This window comes from Eurypyga helias, unplaced genomic scaffold (assembly GCF_000690775.1).
Source record: "Eurypyga helias isolate BGI_N326 unplaced genomic scaffold, ASM69077v1 scaffold42378, whole genome shotgun sequence".
NCBI lineage: Eukaryota > Metazoa > Chordata > Aves > Eurypygiformes > Eurypygidae > Eurypyga > Eurypyga helias.
In genome coordinates, this window is record NW_010265769.1 from 1 (window position 1) to 23,432 (window position 23,432).

Sequence of the window (23,432 nt, forward strand, 5' to 3'; positions counted from 1 at the left end):
TATATATGTGTAAATATATATATATTATACGTGTATATTTATGTGTCTGTGCATGTATTAGTTTTCAGACAACGTTCTAAGCATTCTCTGAAAGCAGTGTAGGTAGTGAATGGCCCTGGTCTGCTGACAGGGTAGAAAGGGAATGGATCGCATAAAATGATCGGACTCGCACGTTTTCTCCCTAAACAGTGCTTACGCTCCCTATGTAGGAAACAGAAGGGTGGGCTGGGTGCATAACCGAAATGACCCAATAGTCTTGTCTTCCATCCTCAACAAACTGGTATTCACCTAGTTCAAGTGGGTACTTAAATCTACCCTTAATTCAGTGCCTTAAAAAGTGGTGACTCAGAGGTGTTTGAATTGTGGCTCCAGAGAGAATAGATTTACTGGTTCTTCTGTCCTCAGTCTTCTAAGCAAGCCAGTATGTGTGGGTGGGGTTTTGTGGGGTGGTTGGGTTTTTTTCTTGTTGTTGTTTTATGGGGTTTTTTGGTTTTGCGCTGTTGTAAAGTATTTCAAACAGCCTCTTGCTTTACTATTAGGTTTTATTAAAATTATTCCTAAAAGGCAGAAAGATACAACTGTTGTTCTCCTGTTGAAAATGACATGAGGAGATTCAGTAATTGTAGTGTAGTATTTGCATTTTCATTCATAAATTCGTATTTAGTATTGCATATGGATTTACCAACCTTTTCAATATCATATGCTGTTTTTTTTTTCTTCCTTCTTCAATAAGAATCAATTTGCTGCCCTTGGTGCTCCAAAGAAAGACACTTCTCAGATTGAAGGACCATCTTTAAATAACACTTACGGTTTTAAAGTGAGTGTGGAAAACCTTCAGGAAGCAAAATCTTTACATGAGGTAACGTACTGTTACATTTTATTTTATAAAATGGTAGTTTATCAGATGAGTTTTATAATGGCAGAATTTAAAAGCCTGAGTTAAGGCCGTAGACATCGCACACTGATTATTTTTAAGTAGTTCCTCTGCTAGTTTCAGCTTGACCTCCAAGTGCCTTTATGTAATAGTATTGAACTAAATTTCAAAGTGTTTATGTTGAGAAGGTGGTAAACCCTCTTTAAAAAAAAAGATGAAAAGAAGAGATAGATCAGAAGGAAGAAATAGTAAGTGTTGTATAAGAACATTACCAGAAAAACTAGTTGACCTTAACTTTCACGGATAGTATCCTTAAGAAACAAGGCATGTGGTGTCATTCAGTCAGGCCCTGCTACTTTTTACCTTCTGAACTTGTTGGCCAGTTTCTGCTGCATTTAACAGAGCAGTACCCATTTTAGAGTGTCTCTACATATGTCATGTACATCAGTGGTTGGTCTGGGAAGAGAGATCAAAATTGGCGCTGGAGAAAGGGATGCAGTGTGAATACAGTACTGCTGTGTTTGGCTGCTGGCTGTCCAGCCAGCATGTGCGTGCACCCAGATAGTCGCCACATCCGTGGCTTGGAATTAGCTGTTGACCAATTTACAGACTACATGGGGAGACAGCGGAGTAGATGGCATGTGAGAAGCTGCAAGAAAATGATTTTGCGGGGAATGAAGATAGAGCTTCATAGTAAAATTTCATTTCACCGATGGCTGTAGTGATGTAGGATGCAAATTTAGAGAAAATCAGGCTGCCCCCGGGGCAGCTTACATACTCATAAATATTTGTAACTTCTCCCTTGTAATCCCTCCAATTTGCCCATTACTCTACAGTATCAACTGTATTATGCAAGACAACAGAGCAACAACATAGCATTGAAACAGTACTCAATGCTGCAGTATTTATTGCAGAGCCAAAACCCTACAGTGTATAAGGAGTAGCGTTTTCTTAATGCAAACTTCTGCAAAATGCTGTGGCACTTCATTAATGCAAGTGAAGGGAAAGTTAGATATTGTCCATATATTCCTGTAAGTGACTTAGTCTTCGTGCTTGTTCGCGTGACTTGGGTGAGGGAGGGAAAGGAAAATAAAGACCAACAGTGATTCTTTGTTCTTGAGCAGTCCAGAAACTTCATTCAGCTCAATATGCAAAGCTGTGTGAAAATGTTACAGGAATTTGCAAGTGTTGAAGTGGAGCATTTCTTTCTGTTTGTATTATCTGCTTTTGGTAGAAGAAGATAGTACTCAGAAACAAACATTGAATTTTAATAATTGTGTATAAAAATGTATTAAGTGATTGATTTTTTTTTTTTGGTAAGAAAATGCTTTTTACACAAAAGTGAGATCCAGAGATGCATGCTTAAACACTTCTGTTAATTTTCAGGTGTGACCTCTTAGTTCCAGTATAATATGACCATATGAATGTCTGCAGTGAGTTCATTTGCACTAATAATCTCATCTGAATTTTTTTGAAGAAAGCTCCAAAACATACTAACTTACTGTATTTATTTGCTGGTAGGTCCAACACCTTACCCTCATCAGTATGGAATTACATGCTCGGACCAGACGAGATTTGGAACCAGACCCAGAGTTTGATCCCATCTGTGCTTTATTCTATTGCATCTCGTCAGACACAGCACTGCCAAATACTGATAAAAAAGAAGTCACTGGCGCTATAGTGATTGATAGAGACAGGATGCTCTCAAGCCAAGGTTCCTATTTTTTTTCTTAACGTATTTTACAAAAATGCTTATTTCATAGTAATCAAACAGTAGCAAGCAAAATATAATCGAGTATCTATATTACTATTTAGCTCATTTAATTTTGTCTTGTTGACTGTTGGATGAATGGCCATATTAAACATAGAGTTTTCCTGCTTATATCTTCCAAAGAACTCTTGCATGGGCTGTAAACCACTAATAACATACGTATGTGCAAAAGAGCTGTGTTTGTGTCCTTGTGGACAAGCTCCTGCAGTGTTCTCAAAGTATAAAGAGGAAAACCTGCCTTTAGTTTCCTACTTGAGTTGCTGGATAGCTACAAGTGGAAAATGTTAAAAGCAAGACAGTATGTTTTATATTTTACTTAAGGGTTATTTTTGTGGTTTTATCTGATCCTTTGAGGATCTAAACAGGGGCCCTTATTCTATTGTACCTTTTTGGCTTTGTTTAGACCAGTGATACTCAACCTGTGGCTCTAGAGCCGGATGTGGCTCTTCATGGCCCTACAGGCGGCTCTCGCAATGTAGGCGTCTGATCGGCGCTCCACTCTATCAGGCAGCGCGGGGAGCACTGAGCAAATGGACCAGCAGTGTGGGAGTCGCTGAAGTTCCCCCTCCCATAGGGGGAAAGAAAAGGAGCTGCTGGGATCCCCCCACAGGTAAGAGTAGAGATCACCTCCCACCCAGCAGCCGTGGGGCAGAATGGGGAAAAACTTGCCCTTTTGCCCCTTCCACCCCTCCACCCCACTCCTTCTTAGCAGCCAGAAGGGGTTGAACACAGAATGCTGCTGGGAGAGAGGATGCTGATGTGTCATGTCGTGATGTATCAATATGTGATGATGTTGAGGCAGCATCATCACACATTGAAGTGTCATGATGGGAAAAAAAAAAAATCACAGTTGCTACTTAATTTTTATGGTGCTCTACAACTCCATTTAATAAAGAAGTGGCTCTCCAGCTGTTAAAGGTTGAGTACCACTGGTTTAGGCTAGTAAAAAAAAGAAAAAGCAAACAACCAACCAAACAAAAACCCACCAAATAAAAGTCCTCTTTCTTTCAGGGTTTCTTTGGCATTGTGAATGTGTATTAAACCACAAAATACTGTCTAAAACTTAAGTGTGGACAAAAAACTACCAGAAGTAAATTTATTATTAAGGCAACAGCTCCTTCTTTTACCAGTTTATTTTTCAAAGTTCTGTAGATATTATATCATGTTAAGCTAAGTTCTTATTATTCTCAGTGAAGTTTATTCTGGTATTATATGCTTGTTACTATCTTTTAAAAAATGATCTCCCATTACCTTACAAAGTGAGGTTTTCCACAGTATAGCCACTATGCCTCCCTAGGTGTGTGCCACTGATGAATTATCAGGAAAAAGCTCTCTGTAAAGAGGTCCAACAATATTGTGAAAAACCAAAGGTTCTGATCTGGTTTTGTTAGATAAATAAAATGATATGTTTAAATGTTATTGTGACATTCCTTGCTTTAATTGATGTGTCCTGTCAATATTTTCTTGGTTAGAACTTTTTGAGCTCCCTGTGGAGTGACTTGACACTGAGATACACCTTTTTATTCCCTTTAATATTACTGTTGCTTTCTAAGTTACGGTACTCATTTTAACATTTATTTCCAAAAGCACACTTATTTAATTCTCAAGCTTTTAACAATTTGTCAAAGTAGAATGCCTTTTAAAATCTCCAGATTGTTGCCATAATTAGAGATATTACTATCTGTTGTAAAAGAAAATGAAAAGACAGAGTGTGTGTTGCATGTTATTCATTCAAAGAGGGTTTTTTTGTACAGAAGGCAAATGCTGAGTTCCTGCACGCATATGAATTTGGCTATTATTCACACATTATCAATGTAGGCACTCCTAATGTGCACTAAGTGAGCAGTTGCTCCTGTTTTTCTACTAGTAACTTAGTGGTTTTTTAGAAGTGTACTCAAAAGAAAACCCCTGTACTGTGTTATGTAGCATTTGCATTCTTGCAAACTACTACTCTAAGCTAGCAATTGAAATACATATTTTGCATGAAAACACTGTGTGAGCTGTCCTTTGGTCCTTTAATTTCTTACTAAAAATTATTTTCTAATAGCTGGACTCTTGTACATGTAAAATGGCAAAATTTCTCTTGAATCAAATTTATTTATATCTGAGAATTTGTGCAAGATTACCACTGTGGTAGAATTTTACAAAGCGAAAAGAACAAACTCTTCCACCCAAGAAGAACAAAATAAATCCATGGAATTAATTCTGATAATATTTAGTGTTAATGATAAAAATAGGTTGTATTCTGTACTTTTTTCAGTTGTATGTTTTATTCTAATGCAATATTATTGATCGAAGTCATGTAATTCCTTCTAAATTGTAATTAAGATTTTTTTTTTTTACCATATTTTCTAGGGAGCAGAGACCAGGCCCCCTTGCTCACAAGATCTGGAGTTACAGGACTACAAGTCAGTTACGCTACTGATGAAAGAACTCTTTTCCAGGAAGTAGTGAATATTGTAAAAAGGTAGCATATCTGTACGTTCTGCTTTTATTTTTCAGGCTTGGTACCGCAGATTTAGTTCCTTCAACCCTTGCCAGTCTCTCAAATACTGATTTTTTTGTTGTTATTTCTCTCAAAGGTTTATTTCTAGAGTGGACAAGCATGGTGGTCTTTCGAATAAAAATACTTTTTGCTTTTCCTTTTCTGACAGCAAGAACACTCAGATCCTCTTAACCAGCTGAGTTACAGCCTTGAAACTAATCAGCCACATAAGTAATCATCTTTAACATACAACCTTTCCTGTTAATCCCAGAACTCATTACACATCTCTCTCTGAAACTCAGAATAGTAGATATTAACAGTGCTGAATGCTATAGAAAATCCTTCAGATTAGAAGAATTTTTCTAGGCACTCTGAGGCAAGACAGGAAAAAACCCTACGTGATACTGAAACTGCTATGGACAGATTAAAATAACCACTAGATAAAAAAATCAGTTTCCTTCATTAGTTTTGTCTTCTCTGAATGGAAATCCCCTGCTCCATCAGACTTGAAAACTGCTGGTTTTCTCCATCTCCACGAAGTCTGTGAAGTCTGCTTGGTAGCCCTCGCGGCTGGTGAGTAGGTGGAGCCGCAGACGTCTCTCCAGGCCCTACTGTCAGAGGTGCAAAGCTGTAAAATCACAAGGAAAAATAAACAGATTTAAACTATGAGTCACCGTGCTGGAGTAGAGGCACAAGAAAAAAAATGTGTACTAGGCAGAGTACATTTGCAATTCTTTCTCTCTCCAACCAGAAAACCTCTGATGAGAAAGACATTGACCAACCCCGTGAAGCCAGAATACAAAAAGAGTTGCTGAATGCAACCAACACAGGGTGGGTCCTGACAGAGCAGCAGATCCCTGTTCAGAGAAGACAAAATTCAGGTAAGGAACATAATTTTATTTTTCTCTTTCTTGGAAATCTAGTGCTCCATCAAACTTAGGCAAATTACTGAGAAGCTGCCAGTAAACAAAGAATTCTCCACCAGTTGTGTGGAAGTTTAAAAAGTGACAGTACATAAAGAGTAGGGGAGAGAGAACTCAGCAGTTAGAATATATACTTAGCGCTGAAGAACAGAAGTAGTCGACATCTGTACATATTGAAGGCATTATGGAATGAAAAAAAGCACGCGACTTCTGTAGTACTTCAAGACGGAATGTACCAATCACCTGGTTGCTGACTGAGAAATCTCTTTGTAAGAGAACTTCTCTGTCAACACTGTGCTAGCATGCCTTTTTGATTCAGCAACTGTCTTCAAATATTGCGACAGCTAACTTGTATATCTGGAAGATGAAAGATTTGGTTTATTAATGGAGAGGCAGACTGCTGTCGTCGTCTTGGTCTACTTCCCTCCCTCCTCTCTGCAGTATCACCTAAGGAATCAGACTATTCTAAATTCTCAACAAATACGTTTTAAACACTTGGACCACATCTACAGTTTGCTGCTCTTTTCCCCCTTTATTTTCTGTAGCCTAGGCAAAAGAGAAAAAGAAATTTTGCTGGAGTAAGTCTTTTATATTTTTTTAAGCACAAAAGAAGTTTCTAGGCCCCGAGGAGCCTTAACTTAAGGAAGAAGTATGGTAAAATGACATGATTAAAAAGTAGTGGACTTCAAAAGTCTTCCTCAGTGGGAAATAAATAAGCCAGCAGCTTTAATGAAAACTTTCTGCATCAGGAATTATTTTGATGACAATCTTCCTGTTTTTAGTGTTATTTTTTCCAGCACAAGCTAGGTATTCTAGTTGTTCCGGTAGGTGCACTTCATAGTAGGTCTGGTAGGTAAGAAAGAAAACGATCAGGCCATGTTTAAGGAGCATTAGCAGTTGGGGTTCATGGAGTGAAACTCAAAATCACCTTAATTTATCAGCAGAGGACCATATCAGTATCTTACATGCGGATGTATGCATCGGACTAGAACATAGTAAGTTCTTGTGGCCAAATCACATGCCCAGCATGGCTACAGCTTACTTTAGGTTCATGTTCTTGGCCTCTTTGGCTGTTGGAGGGAAGGGTGGAAGAGAGAAATTCCAGATTCCTGGCACAGTGAATGATAGAATATATATTCAGTGTTGATTGTCCATACCAGGAACAGACTTTTATCAGCTTGTTGGTGCACTGGACAGAGAACTGTGGGAGAAATTCTTAAGCAGTTCAATCGAAGAATTCTTGTTCCCATTTCTAGTCATACTCTTAGTAGTTGGACTAATTGTTGCTCTTATTTCATATATGTGAAATTGTGGAACATACTCATTTGTTTCAAGTTCCAGCCTTCTGCTTCTCTGTTTAGACCTTTTGTTTTCATTCTGTTCTGGCTATTGAGAATAAGAAGAAATGGTTGAGTCTGTCACTTCTTGTCAATAGATGTAAACTCTGCAAAAGCACAGTACAGAATTCTTGACCACTGTTCCCAGCACATGGTGAGGGAAATGCTGCAATACTCTTAGTTCATCAGTCTCTTTTTCCATCAGAAATCTGCAAGGGTTTTGTCTTCGAACAAATGACCCAGAGTGTCTGCGCAAATAGTCTTTATAACGTGCTGGCTGATACCGAGGGATACAGATGCTGAAGCAGAGTGTGATTAATTCGTGTGGTTGTAATGCTTGCTGGCGGTTTATTTTTCGGCTCCACCACTAGCCTTTTGTCACTGAAGAGTTGTTCCCAAGGTATTTTGAAATACTGAGCTGCTTGAGAGTTGAGAGGCAGGGAACAGTTTGAAAGGAAGAGCCACATAGGTGGGTTTGGAGGAGGCAAGGAAGAATAAACAACATGGATTTGCAACAAAGAAAAGTATAATTTAAGTGGTTCTTCGTACCCTGACAACTGTCTTAGAGTTGGAGAGGAAGCTTCACCTACATAAGTCAAGTTTTCCCTTCTTTCATAAGCTGTCCTCTGGCTGTAAGCAAAAAAATAGGACTTCAGCTCAAAACCGGCATAAAGCAGCTGAGAAACAACTTCCTTCCCATCCTGTGCAGCCAGTGTGGATGATCTACAAGCACAGAGAACCAAGTTGTAGGCTCTTTGGAGTTGTCATAGAAGAAATTAATTTTTTTCTTTCTTTCTTGAGATGGAACCTGTAACTATATTGCTGTGCTAAAGGATTCGGTCATGCTGCCTGAACAGCTTTCTTGAATACACCCTCTCTTGATTGTAAGGTGTCAGCTGCAGTGAGTTGGGAGAAAAATTGGAACAATTTGTCTGCTTGCAGAAGTGGAATAGAACCAGTTCTCTGTCTGAACCTAAAGGCAGGAAACAAAGTGAACACATTCACATAGCTCCATAAACCAGGCAGTACAAAACGCAGGAAAGCTGGCAGTTTAAGGAGGGGGAAGGGAACACTACAGGAATGTTTGTCTTGGAGATTTAAAAAACGCGGGAAAACTAGAGATGTCCAAGCCTGATGGAGCAGTGGATTCCCATGAAAGAGAAATTAAATGTCTCGGCCTCTCCTACACTTTTAAGGCAAATTGTGCCACTCTTCTGTAAGTGCAGTTACTACCAGGTAGCAGAAAAGGGCTCGTCCTGCAGACATGAGAAGAGCACAATCTGGGGAATTCATGTGGGAATGCACAGTCCCCATCTCTGTGTCACGTAGAGGTTGTGGAAACAGGACAAGCTTGAAATAAAGTAGTAGATTCGCTGCTACTTGAGACTCACCAGCCACCGGCGACTCTTTGTCAACATGGAAGTAGTTTCTGATGCAAGTACAGAAACGGTGTAAAGTTGTAAGATTTCTCTTAAAGATTTTGGGGATAAAACGTTTGTAATTTAATTACTTGTTAATACTTAACATTTAAATACTTTGTATAATGTTTTTCTTGTAAAGCGTGATGATAATCAATTTTTTGTATTGGATACAATGCATTGTATTTGTTCTTCTGTAAATGCTCTAGCAACATTTTCTTTTTAAAATAGAGATGTGTTAATCCAGCCTTCTTTTCCCAGGCCAGTATCATCTTCTGTGGCATTTTCCTGTAGAAATCTTTACGTAATGTCCTGAATCAACTTTATGGATTTTTATTGTCCAAAGCCAACTGGAAAAGCATTTGCAGAGATTTCAGTTATGTATTTGAGTCACCAAGCATTCTGCTGCCATGCAGTTACTGCTTTTGTCTGTATCATAGGTCTGGCCTAATTTTTTCCCATTTTTCTCTTAGTTTTAGCTGGAAGAAAAATAGCAGTCAGGAAAACCAGACACATAATAGAAGGGAAGACATAACTGGGAGCTTTAGTGTTCATTCACGAAATTATCAAGTGAGAAAGAGGAAGAGCTGGCATAACAGCACATACGACTGAGCTAGGAAGGAAAATAATCACATTTCTTCTCTCTGCAGCATGTATGAGTTGAATGCTAATGCTGTCGTCTTTAAATCCTGCCAGTATAAATGCTGCTTTTCATCTTTGCAGAGAGACTGGCAACAGCATGCAAAGCAGTGTCAGTGCCCATCCTTTTCACAAAAGAGCACTATGTTGGCAGGCACACCTCTTACTCCTGTTGTGTTAGTCCTAGCCAGCAGCTTTCAAATATCAGTATGTCAACTTATTAGTTTCTTGCAGGTGTAAAAGTTGGTCTCATTACAATTTCTGTTAATAAAACAGCTTGAACTGATGATGAAGACCAACTGGATAGTATACAGTAAAAACGTGAGAAGGAAGGATGAAAAATATAAAACTTGTCCTCTCCTTAGCACACAGCCTGTCGTCTTTGTTGTACCACATGAAAAGGGGAGAGAGAAAGCGAGAGAGAGACAGACCTGAGCTCACATCAGCTAATCCGTGGGTTTACCTGTTCATTTTCCCATTTGGAATAATGTCATCTGTTAGCTCCAGGCTTCTTTTCTCTACTAGCAAAAAGGATACCGCAGGAGGTCACAACAAATGACAGGTGGGCCCATTGGTACGGCTGGTGCATGGGATTGGGCTGCAGGAGAGGTCACTTCTGCTGCATAAATTGAGACTGAGTTGTTCAGCGAGTAAATAAAAAGGAAGAAACAGCAGAGATTCACGTTAGGTGCAAGAAATCTGATAGGTCTGTTAATCCTGTTGCATAAGGTAGCCTTGTGCATACCGCCGTGCGGGAGTTTGGGGTCCCAAGTGTAGTTCAGTAGAGAGAAGTTCTGCTTGAATATAATTTCCCTTCAAAGATAATTCAGAGATACACTTAACCAAAAATTGCTTTGATTGTAAAGTTGAGGAAATACCTAAGCATCCATAATTTGTTAATTCTAACTATAGTCCTTTATGCATTCACAGTGTATGTGCACGCAGATACACATACAAAATACACATGTGTAACTTACTGCAGTATTTAAGTAACTCAGTTGCTGGCAGTGTGTTCACTTTTTCATGGCTTTCAGAAGGATATCACTTTCAGAAGGATTCAAGTTTTAAATATGGGAAACTGAGACCAAGGGACTGTGTTTACAGGGAATTTACAGTAAGGTTTGAATTCACTGTTTTCTAGCTACTCCACCTTGATTTTCCATGTAGATAGCTTTATGTGAGAATTGTCTGACTGAAACTTAGACATCTATATTTCATTGTCAGTGTCTAAGTAGCTGCCCTCATCACCGTGTATGTGAAACAGAAAGAACAGGATCTCATTCTGCAAGAGGTGGCTAAAATATAAGAAATAGTTCACCCGAAGAGGCCTTTTTTTTTTTTTTTCCCTCCAATGACAATAAAGAGACCGTCTTAGAAAACTTGAGATGCCAAAATTAGTTGAAATGAGACCCTCCCCTTACTGCATGTGCAGGGTCTAGTCAGGAAGGAAAAGCAGAGTAAGTAATGCACTGTAAAGTGATACCCTGTGACTCAGTCAAGTGCCATTATAAGCAAACCCTAATGCCCGGTACAAGCAAGACTGAGTTCAAAACTAGCACCCTGATTTTTTTAATCTTTTGAGTGATAAGCTTTCCAATCTAAGTGTGAATTTACATTAAATTGTGTTAAAATGTGTAATATTTACGTTGGATAAAATTTATTTATGTAAGCAAATGTATGCATCTGAAAACATCATAAAGTGGTTTTATGTCTTGTCCTGTAAAACATCTTCCCATCTGAAGGATACTAAAGAAACAGTTCTGGAGATTATATGCAAGTGGTTGGTTTACAGAGGTTCTTTTATTCCTTAGCTTATAGGAGAATAGTAAGATTAACTCAAGAATGGATGAAATGTTGTATTCAGTTGCAGCACAAATAGGAATATTTCAGGAGTAATGTAGTAGCCAACTAAAATTTGATTACATAGGAAGTGAGGGAGGTAATGAATACTGTTTTATGTACCACATAAGCAGTTCTTCAAAAGTTTCTCATTCGTGTTTGCATCTGTCATGGAACCCATCTGCGTAACGTCTTGCTCTGCATAAAATCTACAAGTACTTTCCGTTTTCAATTATGTGAAACCGGTTTTCAAATATGAACATAAATGACTGCTTCCTTTATTTTAAATAATCAGCAGTTGCTTGCAGTATGCTAGGACCAGGATAGTTAGCTGCAAGGATTAATGTGAAAATACATTAATTTTATTAACATTTATTCCATGACTGCAGAAACCATTACATAACTCGTGTTTATTTCAAAACCTTCATGAAGCTATTAATCATTTTGGAACCTGAATTGGCAGTCGTTGTCTGTTGTGCGGCGCAGCAAGTGGTCATAGCTCTTCGATGCTGATGCAGGGTAGCTTCATTCATTTGCCCTTAAATTGTTCCAAGTTGCCTTGGGTTGATACCACTGGTAGAATAGGCTTCTAAAATGAGTAAATTTACTACTGCCATGCTGATGATCATTTCTGTCTCCAAAAACAAAGAAACATTCGTTTGACATTAACAACAGATAGTGAATTACCCCCCAAATGCAAAGTGCTAGTTCTTTTACTTTCTCTAGAATGCTAGAAATTAAAAATTTAATTTAGAATCTTCTGCTTTAGCCAAAAATTGTATCAAAACCATTCCTTCGCAGGTAGTAGTAGGTGGCAACAGGGGTATTTGCAACTTTGGCGGGCTAGTGCAAAAACCCCAGTTGTAATAGCGGTAGCCGTGCTGGGTAAGAACACTCAAATGCTTTTCCCTTTGTTTTTCACAAGTCCGTAGCAGATGTATGGAGCGGTGCTTTTCTGGACCTATTCTCAGAGTAGTTGGTTACCTCAAAGTGATTTCCCATCTGCCTTTAGCTGGGACACACAGGCAAGGAAGACACAGAATAAATCCTACAGGACTGTCTGTTTTAAATATTGTCTCCTCGTCCAGATGCTGCTTTCATAGAAACCCATTGTGGCTGCTTATTTTTCAAACTCAACATGATTAGAATGAAATCCTGTTTATACTCTGTTCATGGAAAATATTTTCTTAAGTAATATGAAGCTCATTTTCCTTTCCCCTGCCTTTCTAGATATGACCCAGACATTTTGTTAGGTTATGAAGTCCAGATGCATTCCTGGGGTTATCTCTTACAGAGGGCTGCTGCACTAAATGTTGATTTATGCCAGATGATTTCTCGTGTGCCAGGTAAGTTATTGTATAGGGTTTCAGTTCAGTTTCAATAGAAACAAGTTTAAATCTATGAATAAATTTAAAAAATAAATGCAGAGTATTTCTTCAGATGGACCTTTTTATTGTTGCTGTTGTGCTGTTATAGGTATAATCACACACACAAAGATTGAAATACTGATGACATACTGGTGTTCAGTGTTTTCTCAATTTTTAATTCCTTGTGTATTCCACTTCTGGGTGTGTCCTGTGTCCATGAACCTAGACTCGTTTTCAGTAGTCGTGTGTGTTGAGTTTTCAGTTCTTGGAGGTGCTTCTGCTGCCAAACCTCTTGCTGCTTCTTGTCTTCACTCATAGGTGTATGTCATGCAGGGTTCCTGCCATAATCATTACTTGCAGTTTCTCTGCCTGGGAAGCGAGGACATGAAGTTGTTCCTGAGCAGCACTCCTCCTGGTCAGCAGCTCTGTAATCCTTGCTTTCAATAGCCGTTCTTATGCTGTGGGCAAATTTTACTGGCCTAAGTGCTGATGCTTTCCTCTAACATTCAGAAAAAGATCTGTTTGGGATGTTTTCATTGAAAACCTGGGGAGAATCATCCAGGCGAGTGGTAAGCCTAGTGTCTGTACTTAGCCGAGCAATAGAAGGTATCGTTCTGAGGAGTGCGGTTAGTGAATAGCTAAATAAATGTGTTGCATCTGAGAAGAGTCAAGATGACTTTGTAAAATTAAAAGCTGTCTCAAAAATTTGTTGCAGCTCTTTGTAGTCATTAAGATGTGGATGAAGGAGGTATGATTTTAAAAATCAAAACAATTGACAAAGCTGCTTTTGTCAGGGCTTTTGCCAAAGATCTATATAGAAACTACATAGCCATGAAATAAGAATTGCTTTCCTGTGATTGTCCTATTAAAATCTTGAGCCTGTTACTCTGTAATGGTTGAAAAAGCAAAGAGTAAGGAAAAGATAAAATAATGTAAATGTAAAAATCTGTAGTGTGCTTGCACCTCAAATACTGCAGTTTTAGCCTCTTCATAACCTTTTCCCCATCAAAATGGATAGATGAGAACTGGTAAAAATGAGAAGGGTAATCCAAATGTGTCTAGTAATTTAATAAGGATTCCAGAAGAAACAAAACTGGGTAAGGAAGGTAGAAGCCTATGAAATCTTGAGGGTTATAAAGGGAAATTTATAACCAATATAATAACATAACCACGGTTGTTTGTGGCGTTTTGCAATGCAAGAACCAGGAGAATTGCAAGAACTTCAATGAAATGAAGCTAGCAAATGGCAGCTACAGAACAGGAGTTGATTTTTCACCCCTGGGTTGTTGAACCTTTGAGTTCCTTGCCACAGGATAGTACAAACACTTAAAGTGTATGTTGCTTTAGGAGGAGATAAATTCTTGGAAGAAAAATCCATTGGGAACTATTATATATGTGAAAATAACATCTAGCCCAGGAAGCTGCAAATTGTTAGAAGCTGGGAGAGTTCTAGAGAGAATATCAGCAGCTGCTTCCCCTTTTCTTGAATCATCTACTTTTGGGTACTTGATAGAACATGATACTGGGCTAGTTGCATCTTTGGGCTTAGCAAGCATCGCAGTATCATCTTTTATGTTGGCATCCTTTGTGCCTGGCCAGGAGAGCATGATGTAGAAGAGCTATGTTCACACGCTCCTTCCCTGAGGTTTGAATATTTGTGCAGTCTTTTGATGCTTTTGATACCTGTGACCTGTTTAGAAAAGGTCTGGGTTACAGAGACCTCCCAGGGACAAGAAAACATACAACCAAATTTGCATCTTCAGTTGAAAGTTGTTGGCAACTGGACCTTGGTGAATTTTTAAATACCTAATGTATGAAAATGGGAACACAGGACAGTTTAAATATGAATTGGTCATCAAAGGTCACAAGTTTCCTTCTTCAGCACAAAGGTCTCAAATTTGTTTTCCAGGAATAATAACTGATTGCATGAACCTTGTTATTAAATTCCCCTGATGGCTCAAAATTAGATGATACACTGGTTGCAATAATAATGCCTCGGTTACGGTCTTCAGAGGTATTGAAAGATGTTCAGAAAAACTTTCAACCCCTTACACTTCAACATTTGCAGTATCTTTGGTAAGAGGCATGGTAAGTGTTGCGGTCAAAGGTTTCTTAAACCTCCTAGGATCACAGCAGTTTACTGCTCTGCTGTAGAAGTATGGCTGAAAAGTCTCTTCAGTTTGGGGCAGGTAACTAATGTGTTGCTGCTTTTGCTCTCAAAGGCAGAGTCATAGCTCTTGGCTTGCAGGACAGGTTATGTCTGTACTGTAGTTGATGCAGAATCAACAGTTATATCAGCAAACGTCTCGATGGTGCCCATCTCACGTCATAAACTGTTGTTCAAGTTACTGACATTGGAATACATATGAAAAGTTTCTCAGAGATGAAGAGTTACTCCTCTGGGAAATGTATGGCTCTTCATGGTGATGTCCCTATGTATTTCAGTCGGGCTTCCTTCCCTACAGCTATGAAGTCCCACACAGCAGGGGTTTGGTTTTAGTGAAGGAAACCAGGGTTGTAGCCCCTAACATCATTGGCCGTAGTTTGAGTGGGTGTGCAGGACATAGGCTTGATCTCCACAGCACTGGTATCGATTGTACAGATGTTCTTGTGCCAGGTGGTAGATGCACACCCAGAAGTGGAATACATAACGCTTAAAATGTGTCTTAAGAACTACTGTTATTGTAAGGTAAGTAATTACTCTTTTTTGACTGAACTGCAGGAGAAAGATAAGGAAGTGTTCACACTGATGAGCTGCTCCCAAAAATGTCATGCCATAAGTGTGGGCTTGCATGCACAACCATAGACGTACAAGTGTTGTGTTCTCTGTTGCTTTGTGGCCTCCTTGTCCATGGTTTTGACCCCATCTATGTTCCTCTTGCTTTTCCAACCCCTATGCTTCATATTTCCCTCCCTTCTCCACATGCTGTGTTTTCAGAACAGGAAGTGCTTCTTCAAGCAGTATGCTCCTCTTTCCTCCTATTGAAATAAAGATGGAAGGTACTTTTCCTTCCCTTTGCTGTGATTTCAACTTAACAAAAAGAAAGCTGGACTTCTCTCTGGTTTTGCTTTATTGGCTGAGTCTGGTGCTGCCTCTGCCATTTACAAGTGAACTATTCATAAGTCATTAAGACACACCACAAGAGAAGTGAGTACTGTGCCTGTGCGTAGTGGCATTTTCATGTGTGCACTGTGGCCTCCTGTTTCCTCCTTTGCATCACAGGTGAAAGTTAGGAACTGGGTAACAGAGGATGAAAGGAGACTTATTTTTGTTTCATCTCATGCACTTGAAAAATAGGAAGAATGTCCACTTCTGCTTCTTAACATCTTTGTTTCCAGAGAGGCTCACATGGTTCAGTTGTTATTTCCCACACCAGTTGTAGAGCATTATAGCTTTTTCTGATTTTGTGATGCTCATCACATGTGGAGTCTCTTGCTCATCGGGGCAGTGGATCTCTTTTGTGACCATGGTATACTTAGTCGCCTGTCTTTACTGGCAAGACATGAAGCAAACTTAAGAAACATAGGGAATCTCCTAAGCAAGACAAAAGACAACTAGGAGGACACTGTGAAAAGTAGAACAGAAAGTTTCTGCTTCCAGTAAAAAACATTTGGGGGGGGGGGAAATATAAGTTCCTCACTTTCACAGGAGGCCCAGCATGTGGAAAGGAAAAAAAGCAGAAGAAAAAGATGTTGCTGCCTGTGGGGCTTTTTTCTCATCCAAACGCGAGAAGAGAAATTGCTGGTTTCTCTCCTTAAAAATGCGAAACAGTAAGGAGGTTACAAAGATGGTATGCGTTTTGGTAAAGTGTATGACAGATCTGCTAAATTTTGTCAAGGCTTTATGATTTATTGACGTCAGTAACTGACAAATAGGTTTCCTTAACCATATTTTGATTGATGGGATACACATTTGAAAGATCAACGTACAAAATTACGTTGATTCACAGGAGTTCTGCAGAATTTCAGGCAATCTTTACTTCTGCCTTCATGGGTCAGTGTGCTTCATGGCTGCCTGCGGAACCAGTTGCTCAGTTCTGATCACTACTGCAAAGCTTTGTGTGTACACGCTTCGGTCCAAAATGTTCTGCTTTTTATTGGTAGGGGGCTGTACAGGGATATCTGGTAAATGAGTAGCGGCACAGTGCACACCCAACAGTTGAAAAATGGGTATGGGTTTAGAAGTGTGGGAAAATTGCCTCCGAGTGCTTTCTCTTCTGTTAAACTAATAAGTAGGAGCAAGACTGGAGGATCAAATACAGTGTGTTTTCATATTGGATTTTAAATTGTGTTGTACATCCTCAAAAACATCTGTGTAAACTCAGGAAAGAAGAATACCAAAACTGTAGCCTTAGGTGGACTGAAAAAAAGCCAGTTTCAAGAAACCTATACCAGAAAGGATGCCTTCTCTTGTGTTATAGTATTTCAAAGCGTGAAAAAAATCAAGGATGGCAGAAGAGGTTATCTTCCCTGTACTGTAGTCACCGCTGTCTTACAGAAGGATTCAGAGTGCTGCTTCTGCCTCTGCATTTGTTCCTTCCTATTTCCTTCTCTCTTCCTATGTGCTACCCAGAACTCGCGTCTACCTTCTCCTGCTGCGGTGGGTTTACTTTTACTGTGTGAGAGGCGCCAAGTTTTCTCTCCCGTGACATAGTCCCCACTGTGCAAGACCATTACAAGTAAAACCTTGAGTTATAAACTAGGACAGAAATCCCCCCTTTGTTTTGCACTAATGTGTGTTCAGCTAGCTCTCAAGTAACATTCAGTATCGCTTGGCCAATATATTCCCTATGGACACATTTTGATGAAACCAAAGTAGGAGTTAACTTGGAGGGATGTGCAAGAGCAGAAAAACCCGGGAGAGTTTTATTTAGAGATTGTGTATAAGACTGGTGTGCATACTGTGCAGTCAGTAACAGTCTGTATGAAGAACTTGCATTTTTCTAGAGAGCTCAGATTGGAAGAGAGATCTTAATCTGGCCTTGACTGTCCTGTAACTTGTCTAAATATATTCTCTTTTAATGTCTTTAGATGAAAAGAAAGAGAACAGGTTTGCGGCTGAGCTGGATGAGTATGGATCAGATACAATGAGTGAAATAAATATTGTTGGGCGTATTATCTTAAATATTTGGAGAATGATGAGAAATGAGGTAAAGTTTTTAAAAGGTTGATGTATTTGAATTACTGGGGTTTTTTAATTATTGTAGACTTTGAGAATTTCATGCAACTTATGTAACTTGTTTTTTATTTTACACCTTTTCAAATACAGCAGCTTGCCACTTTGTGAGAATGGATTTTGCATATCAGTGAAATGTAAAATACTGAAGCCCTAGTCTTTCAGTAATGTTTCTAGTGATACTCCTTATCGCTTTTTTGTGGGTTTGTTATGTCTGAACCATGACAACAACTTACCTGATTCAGCCATCTGCGGTGCTTTTACTAAATTAAATACTTGAACTTATTTTGAGCTGTCAGACTTACTCATTGTTTTGCTCTTTATGACCTTGCATTTAATACCCAAATGGTTCAGTTTTTACAAATCATGTTCTGACCAAATTCAGAATTGATCTTTGTGATCTACTTAATTCTGCATATTCTTTTCAATTGATGAGAGACACTCAAAATTAGGGACTTCTAAGTATAAATGCTTACCTTTATAGCAAAGAATTCTAATAGTAAGTTAATAAATTTAGTCATTACAGTTTTTAAAAATTAGAGATTTCTTTGACTATGAAAGACATCATGCATGTTAACACGTCCTCTGTGTTTTTCTAGGTGAATCTAATGAATTACACTTTTGAAAATGTGGGCTTTCATGTTCTTCATCAACGTTTTCCGTTATTTACTTTCCGAGTTCTGTCTGACTGGTTTGATAATAAGGCAGATGTCTACAGGTAATGATATATTGGTCCATTTTGTTTGTTCTTATTAAGGGCAGATTCTCTCCCCATAGGAGATGTATAAGCTAAAGTCAGCACAGAAAGAAATAATCAGTTGGCTCAGGTACTCGAACAGTCTATATGCAGCAACATGAGCTTATTTACTCTGCTGTTCTGCGGTGTTCTCTTATGTAGTTACACCCTCAGTATTTCATCTTTTCTGCTGAAGTACACAAAACCAAAACAGATTTTCAGTTACAGTTTCAACATATCTTAATAGATGTACTATTTTGAAGTTCTGTAAGGTCTTTACTTGTATATACTATTCATCAGAAGGACTTTTAATGAACTGTCAGCTTTCTAGTTTACTTCACAGTTCATGTCAACCAAGCTAGGCTTAAAAATAGTACAAAACAGTGTTAACATGTTAAGACAGTTAACTACAGATGCTTAAAAATACCTTTATATGACATGCATCGCGCTGGGCTTCGCACTTCCATTTGGTATTGTGTGACATCAACAATTCATAAAACTGAGTACTGATCTGAATGTCGTTCATGACATACATATAATTTCTGTAAAAGTTAAAATACTTTTCAGCTAGATGGAAACTTGGTTTAGTGCTGAAATTATGAATTTATGCTGAACTGAGGTAGGTGATCTTAATCAAGAAAAGGATGTTTCCATGAAATTCCACTTGGTTTAAAAAACCCATGTAAACAGATGAAGAGAAACTCAAGTTTTTGTTTCAGTAATCCTCTAGGGCAGTAAGGAAAACAGGATGTCATCGGGATATGCCTTAACAGGAGTTTGCTGTAACACAATTCTGTGTATATCTTTAGAATGCGTAAGTGTATGTTTACGTGCGCCACATTTTTGAGAGCTGCATGAAAATGTCCTAGGGGAAATTTATTTGCTGGTTTGTAACAGGCTATCATAAAAATATGTTTTTCGCAGTAGAAATAGCAGCACTGTCCTGATTGTTTATAACGAGGTGTTCACTTTCACAGATGGAAAATGGTTGATCATTATGTTAGCCGTGTCCGTGGGAATCTGCAGTTGTTAGACAAACTGGATTTGATTGACAGAACAAGTGAAATGGCGAGACTTTTTGGCATTCAGTTCTTGCATGTATTAACAAGAGGCTCCCAGGTAATATCTAGTTTTCCTTAACGCTTTGCAAAAACAAAATAATCTTTGCATAATGTTGTAGTTAGTATCTTTTCAGTCAGTGTATGTATTTTCCTAAGGTCACAGAAGACTGTTTTGCATTAACGGGAAACTGAAACATAATGAAAGACAACTCAAAAGCAGTAATAATGGATTGAGTGGTTTGACCCAGGGATTAAAAATGGTGCCCCAAACGGAATCATGGCAGCGAGTCTCTTCTTCTGACTTTGAGAGCACTGAGTTTTCCCTTTGAGTTTTTCACCCTTAGATGAGTTTGAAAATTAATGGGTTTTAAAACATTAAGAAACAGAATTGAGCATGTTTTAGAAAGGTGGGATGTTTTTCTTCCAGGGCAGACAAAGCTGCACTGAATATATTCTAGGTGATATTTGTGGGAAGCAGACCTCTGGGTGAGATTTGATGACAAGACAAGATGGGCTCTGCCTTTATTAAGTACACGTGTCATGCAAGATGTGTGTGGTTCTGTTACTTTGCTACTAGCATCAGAGGGAAAGGGAGCAGGACAGAGCGAGATTTACACTCTGGAGACACCCTGGCAGTCCCCAGTAATACCAAGGGCTTTCCTTGCCCAGGTTCTGAGTGACCAGACCAACTGGACTGTTACACGGCTTCACGTGAGCCCTGAACAGCACCTGAAACGAGACGTGTGTCTGCTCTTCTGTTGTCATCTTCATCTTCTCTCCTACCATAATCACTCTTTCCTGCCATATATCTGCTTTCTCTTCTCATAGACAATTAGCTGAGCTGACCAGGACCCATTATTTTTCTAACTTCTGTGGACAAAAAGACAATTTAAAAAATAATGCCTTAAGCAGACCATCATTGTCTTAAGGCAACTAGAAATGGGAGCTTCTGAAGCTGCAGTTCCTTAACAATTCAACCCAATTTTAAAATGTTGCCACCTCTTTTTTCCTTTGACTGCAGTTGCCTGTGTCATCTCTTGACCCAGTCGCAGGTTCTTGTCGGGCTTCTGGTACTGCCCCTATATTTGGGGGTGGGGGCAGCATCGGCCCTGGCCGCAGAACCATGGTGGCATTCGCTAGGTATTTGCCAGGTTGGTTCCCTGATCCCTGTTACCAGAAAAGTACCGCTGTTGGAGCAGGAAAAGAGAAATGCACAGTTAGGGTGGGACTGGCGTACTGCCAATTTAGATTTGCTTAAGCTGTCGTGATTGCAGCCCGCAAAGGCTGTTCTGCCTATCATTTTCTCAAACGGCTGTGAGTGGGAGTGTGCAACCGAAACATGCTGCATTTTCTATCTGACTGTTCTTTTCTCTTTCCTTCTGTGCGCGTATGTTTTGTTTCCATTGAAACTTTCTGGATCAGAGAAATGGCTGTTGAAACAACTCCCAGTCACCTCAAATGATTATTTTTTTTTTTCACTCAAGAAGGATCATCACTACCTTTTTATGAAAATACTCCTTTTCCCCTTAGCTGAAAAAGATATTAAAACGGCATAGCGCAAAGAAAATGTTTCAGATATTTTAAGTTACCTTTTCCATATTTTTGTAGCTCATAGGTTTTACAAGACCTTTTTTTTAAGGTGTTTTTCTTTTATTTTCATAGAACCATAGAATGGTTTTGTTAAGCTATCTTGAATATTCTGTAGTAGGCTAAACCAATCTATCAGTAGATGGTCATAGGCATACTGATTATTAGTCAGATGACTGAAGAACTTGCTGAAAGCTGGGAAAAAAACCCTAGCTCTTGCCATGTCCAGTCCCTGACCACCTCATCACACATCTGAGCTCATCACTGGACACAAGTTAGTGCAAGGCAGCAGCAGTTCATGCTGCTGCAAAACTACACTTTCAAACCCCAACGTGTGCATAAGGTGGCAGGGTCCTGTTAAAGCAGTTGCTTCTGTAAGTTCGTTTATAACATCAAAGTTAAAGAAATTATACCTAACCCATTCAGTACAATGATTGAACGTACAGTGTGTCAGGCAGAGGGCTTTGAATAGCGATTCACTTGCTAACAAAGCACAGGATCTTAAGGTTGCATAGCATTGTTCCTTGATCATTTGGGATTTTCAGTCCTTTGCTACCCATGGTATGTAATTTTCAGCTATTTTGGGTTTTATTGCAAATGAGCACAGTGAATCGCTGCTGGCTTGTATGTACTTTTAAAGCCTTACTAAAGCATTGAGTAATACATAAATAAATAGGGCTGCTTTTTCTTCTTGTTGCTACCTCTGCAAACGACATTTTGTGATGTCTTGAACAAGGTGAAACTTTTTATTACTTGATGCTTCCTGCACCGCTTCTGGCATCATCAGGGAGAAAGGATGATACGCAGGGCAAAGCAGCAGACTCTGGAAACAGGCTGACTTAGATCCTTCCCTTGGTTCTCTTGCAGCCAAGTACATTCTGTTTGCTTCCCATGGTCAAAAGCTTGGAGGCAGTTATCAACTTGTACAACTCAAGTCATTTTTCCGATTTCCTAATTGTTGAAGTAAAATTGCTGTGCAGATTCCTATGGCAAATGGTCATCAGCTGCACATTATACTTTGTTTTCTCTGATGTTCTGCAAGTCTAACAAAAACACGGTTTAGCAAAAAGTTCATTTGCTGACTGTGGCATGGCAACCTGTATATATTGTTGCAGCCTGTTGGATGTTTATTTTTCTTAACCTGAGCTGGATGTTTACTTTTTCCATAGATAAAAATTAGAAATGATACTCAGTGATTAGGGCTAAATGATGAGGAAACACATGGAAAAGTTCCGCTGTATATGATAGAAAATATACATTAAGAGTATGGTAATATTTATTTTGGAAAACTAGTAGTCCTTTAAATTCAGGAAAACTGTGTATTTACACAGTTTTAATACACTCACGTTTATTCTCTGGTTTTGAAATGATAAATAATTATCCAAACTGTTTTGCAGTATCGTGTGGAGTCTATGATGCTGCGTGTTGCAAAGCCAATGAATTACATTGCTGTGACACCCAGTGTCCAGCAGCGAGCTCAGATGAAAGCCCTGCAGTGTGTTCCCTTAATCATGGAACCAGAATCCCGCTTCTACAGCAATGCTGTCCTGGTATTAGACTTCCAGTCGTTATATCCTTCCATTGTGATAGCGTACAACTACTGTTTTTCAACCTGCCTGGGACATGTGGAAAACTTAGGAAAGTAAGTTGTTGTTGTTTTCTCACACACTCTTGAGTCTGTAGAGACTTCAGCATCTTTTCTCAGGTACTGAGAAACCTTGGTTGTCATTGGAAACAACGGGCATGTATGAATAGCACCATTTTCTGTTACACAATAGAGTTGATAAAGATCTACTGTGTGGGTGTGTGTACACACAAAGACACACACGTATACACATCAATATGTATTTTTAATTAAATACAAAATTACACTCCATTCTGTTAAAAAAAAAATTAACTCTGTATGTGCATGTGTGTACACCTGTTCCATTATTGTGATGGTGCTAGTTTTTAATATTGCTTCAGAATAACTTTAAATCTTATATAAATCCACTACCTGTTTTCAAAACTGTGCCAGTATTATTCCATTGTATGTTAATAAATTGTTGTTGTCTTTTAACAATTGCAGTTCACTCTGCTCTTAGCAGTTCAAAATGAAAAGATACAATGAGTTACTCTGTGCAGCATCTCTTCCTGAGCTTAACAGTAACTCTGTTAACTGGAAAAAAAAATGTCATTGCTCATTATAGTTACCTCTATAACACAATATTTGGAAGAAT

At 38.9% G+C, this 23,432-nt stretch overlaps 1 protein-coding gene across 1 annotated transcript in view; it reads left to right on the top strand.

Moving 5' to 3' along the window:
* Positions 1-733: 733 nt before the first annotated feature.
* The window catches only part of LOC104513485 (DNA polymerase zeta catalytic subunit-like), a gene marked incomplete at its 5' end in the record, with an annotated part of 31,495 nt that continues 8,796 nt past the window's right edge, over positions 734-23,432 (top strand). The window contains 8 exons of the mRNA XM_010156849.1: positions 734-859; positions 2,396-2,588; positions 5,001-5,112; positions 12,517-12,632; positions 17,685-17,803; positions 18,429-18,547; positions 19,543-19,684; positions 22,611-22,855. Of these exons, the coding sequence (XP_010155151.1) occupies positions 734-859; positions 2,396-2,588; positions 5,001-5,112; positions 12,517-12,632; positions 17,685-17,803; positions 18,429-18,547; positions 19,543-19,684; positions 22,611-22,855 (1,172 nt within the window). The remainder of the gene's footprint in view (positions 860-2,395; positions 2,589-5,000; positions 5,113-12,516; positions 12,633-17,684; positions 17,804-18,428; positions 18,548-19,542; positions 19,685-22,610; positions 22,856-23,432) is intronic.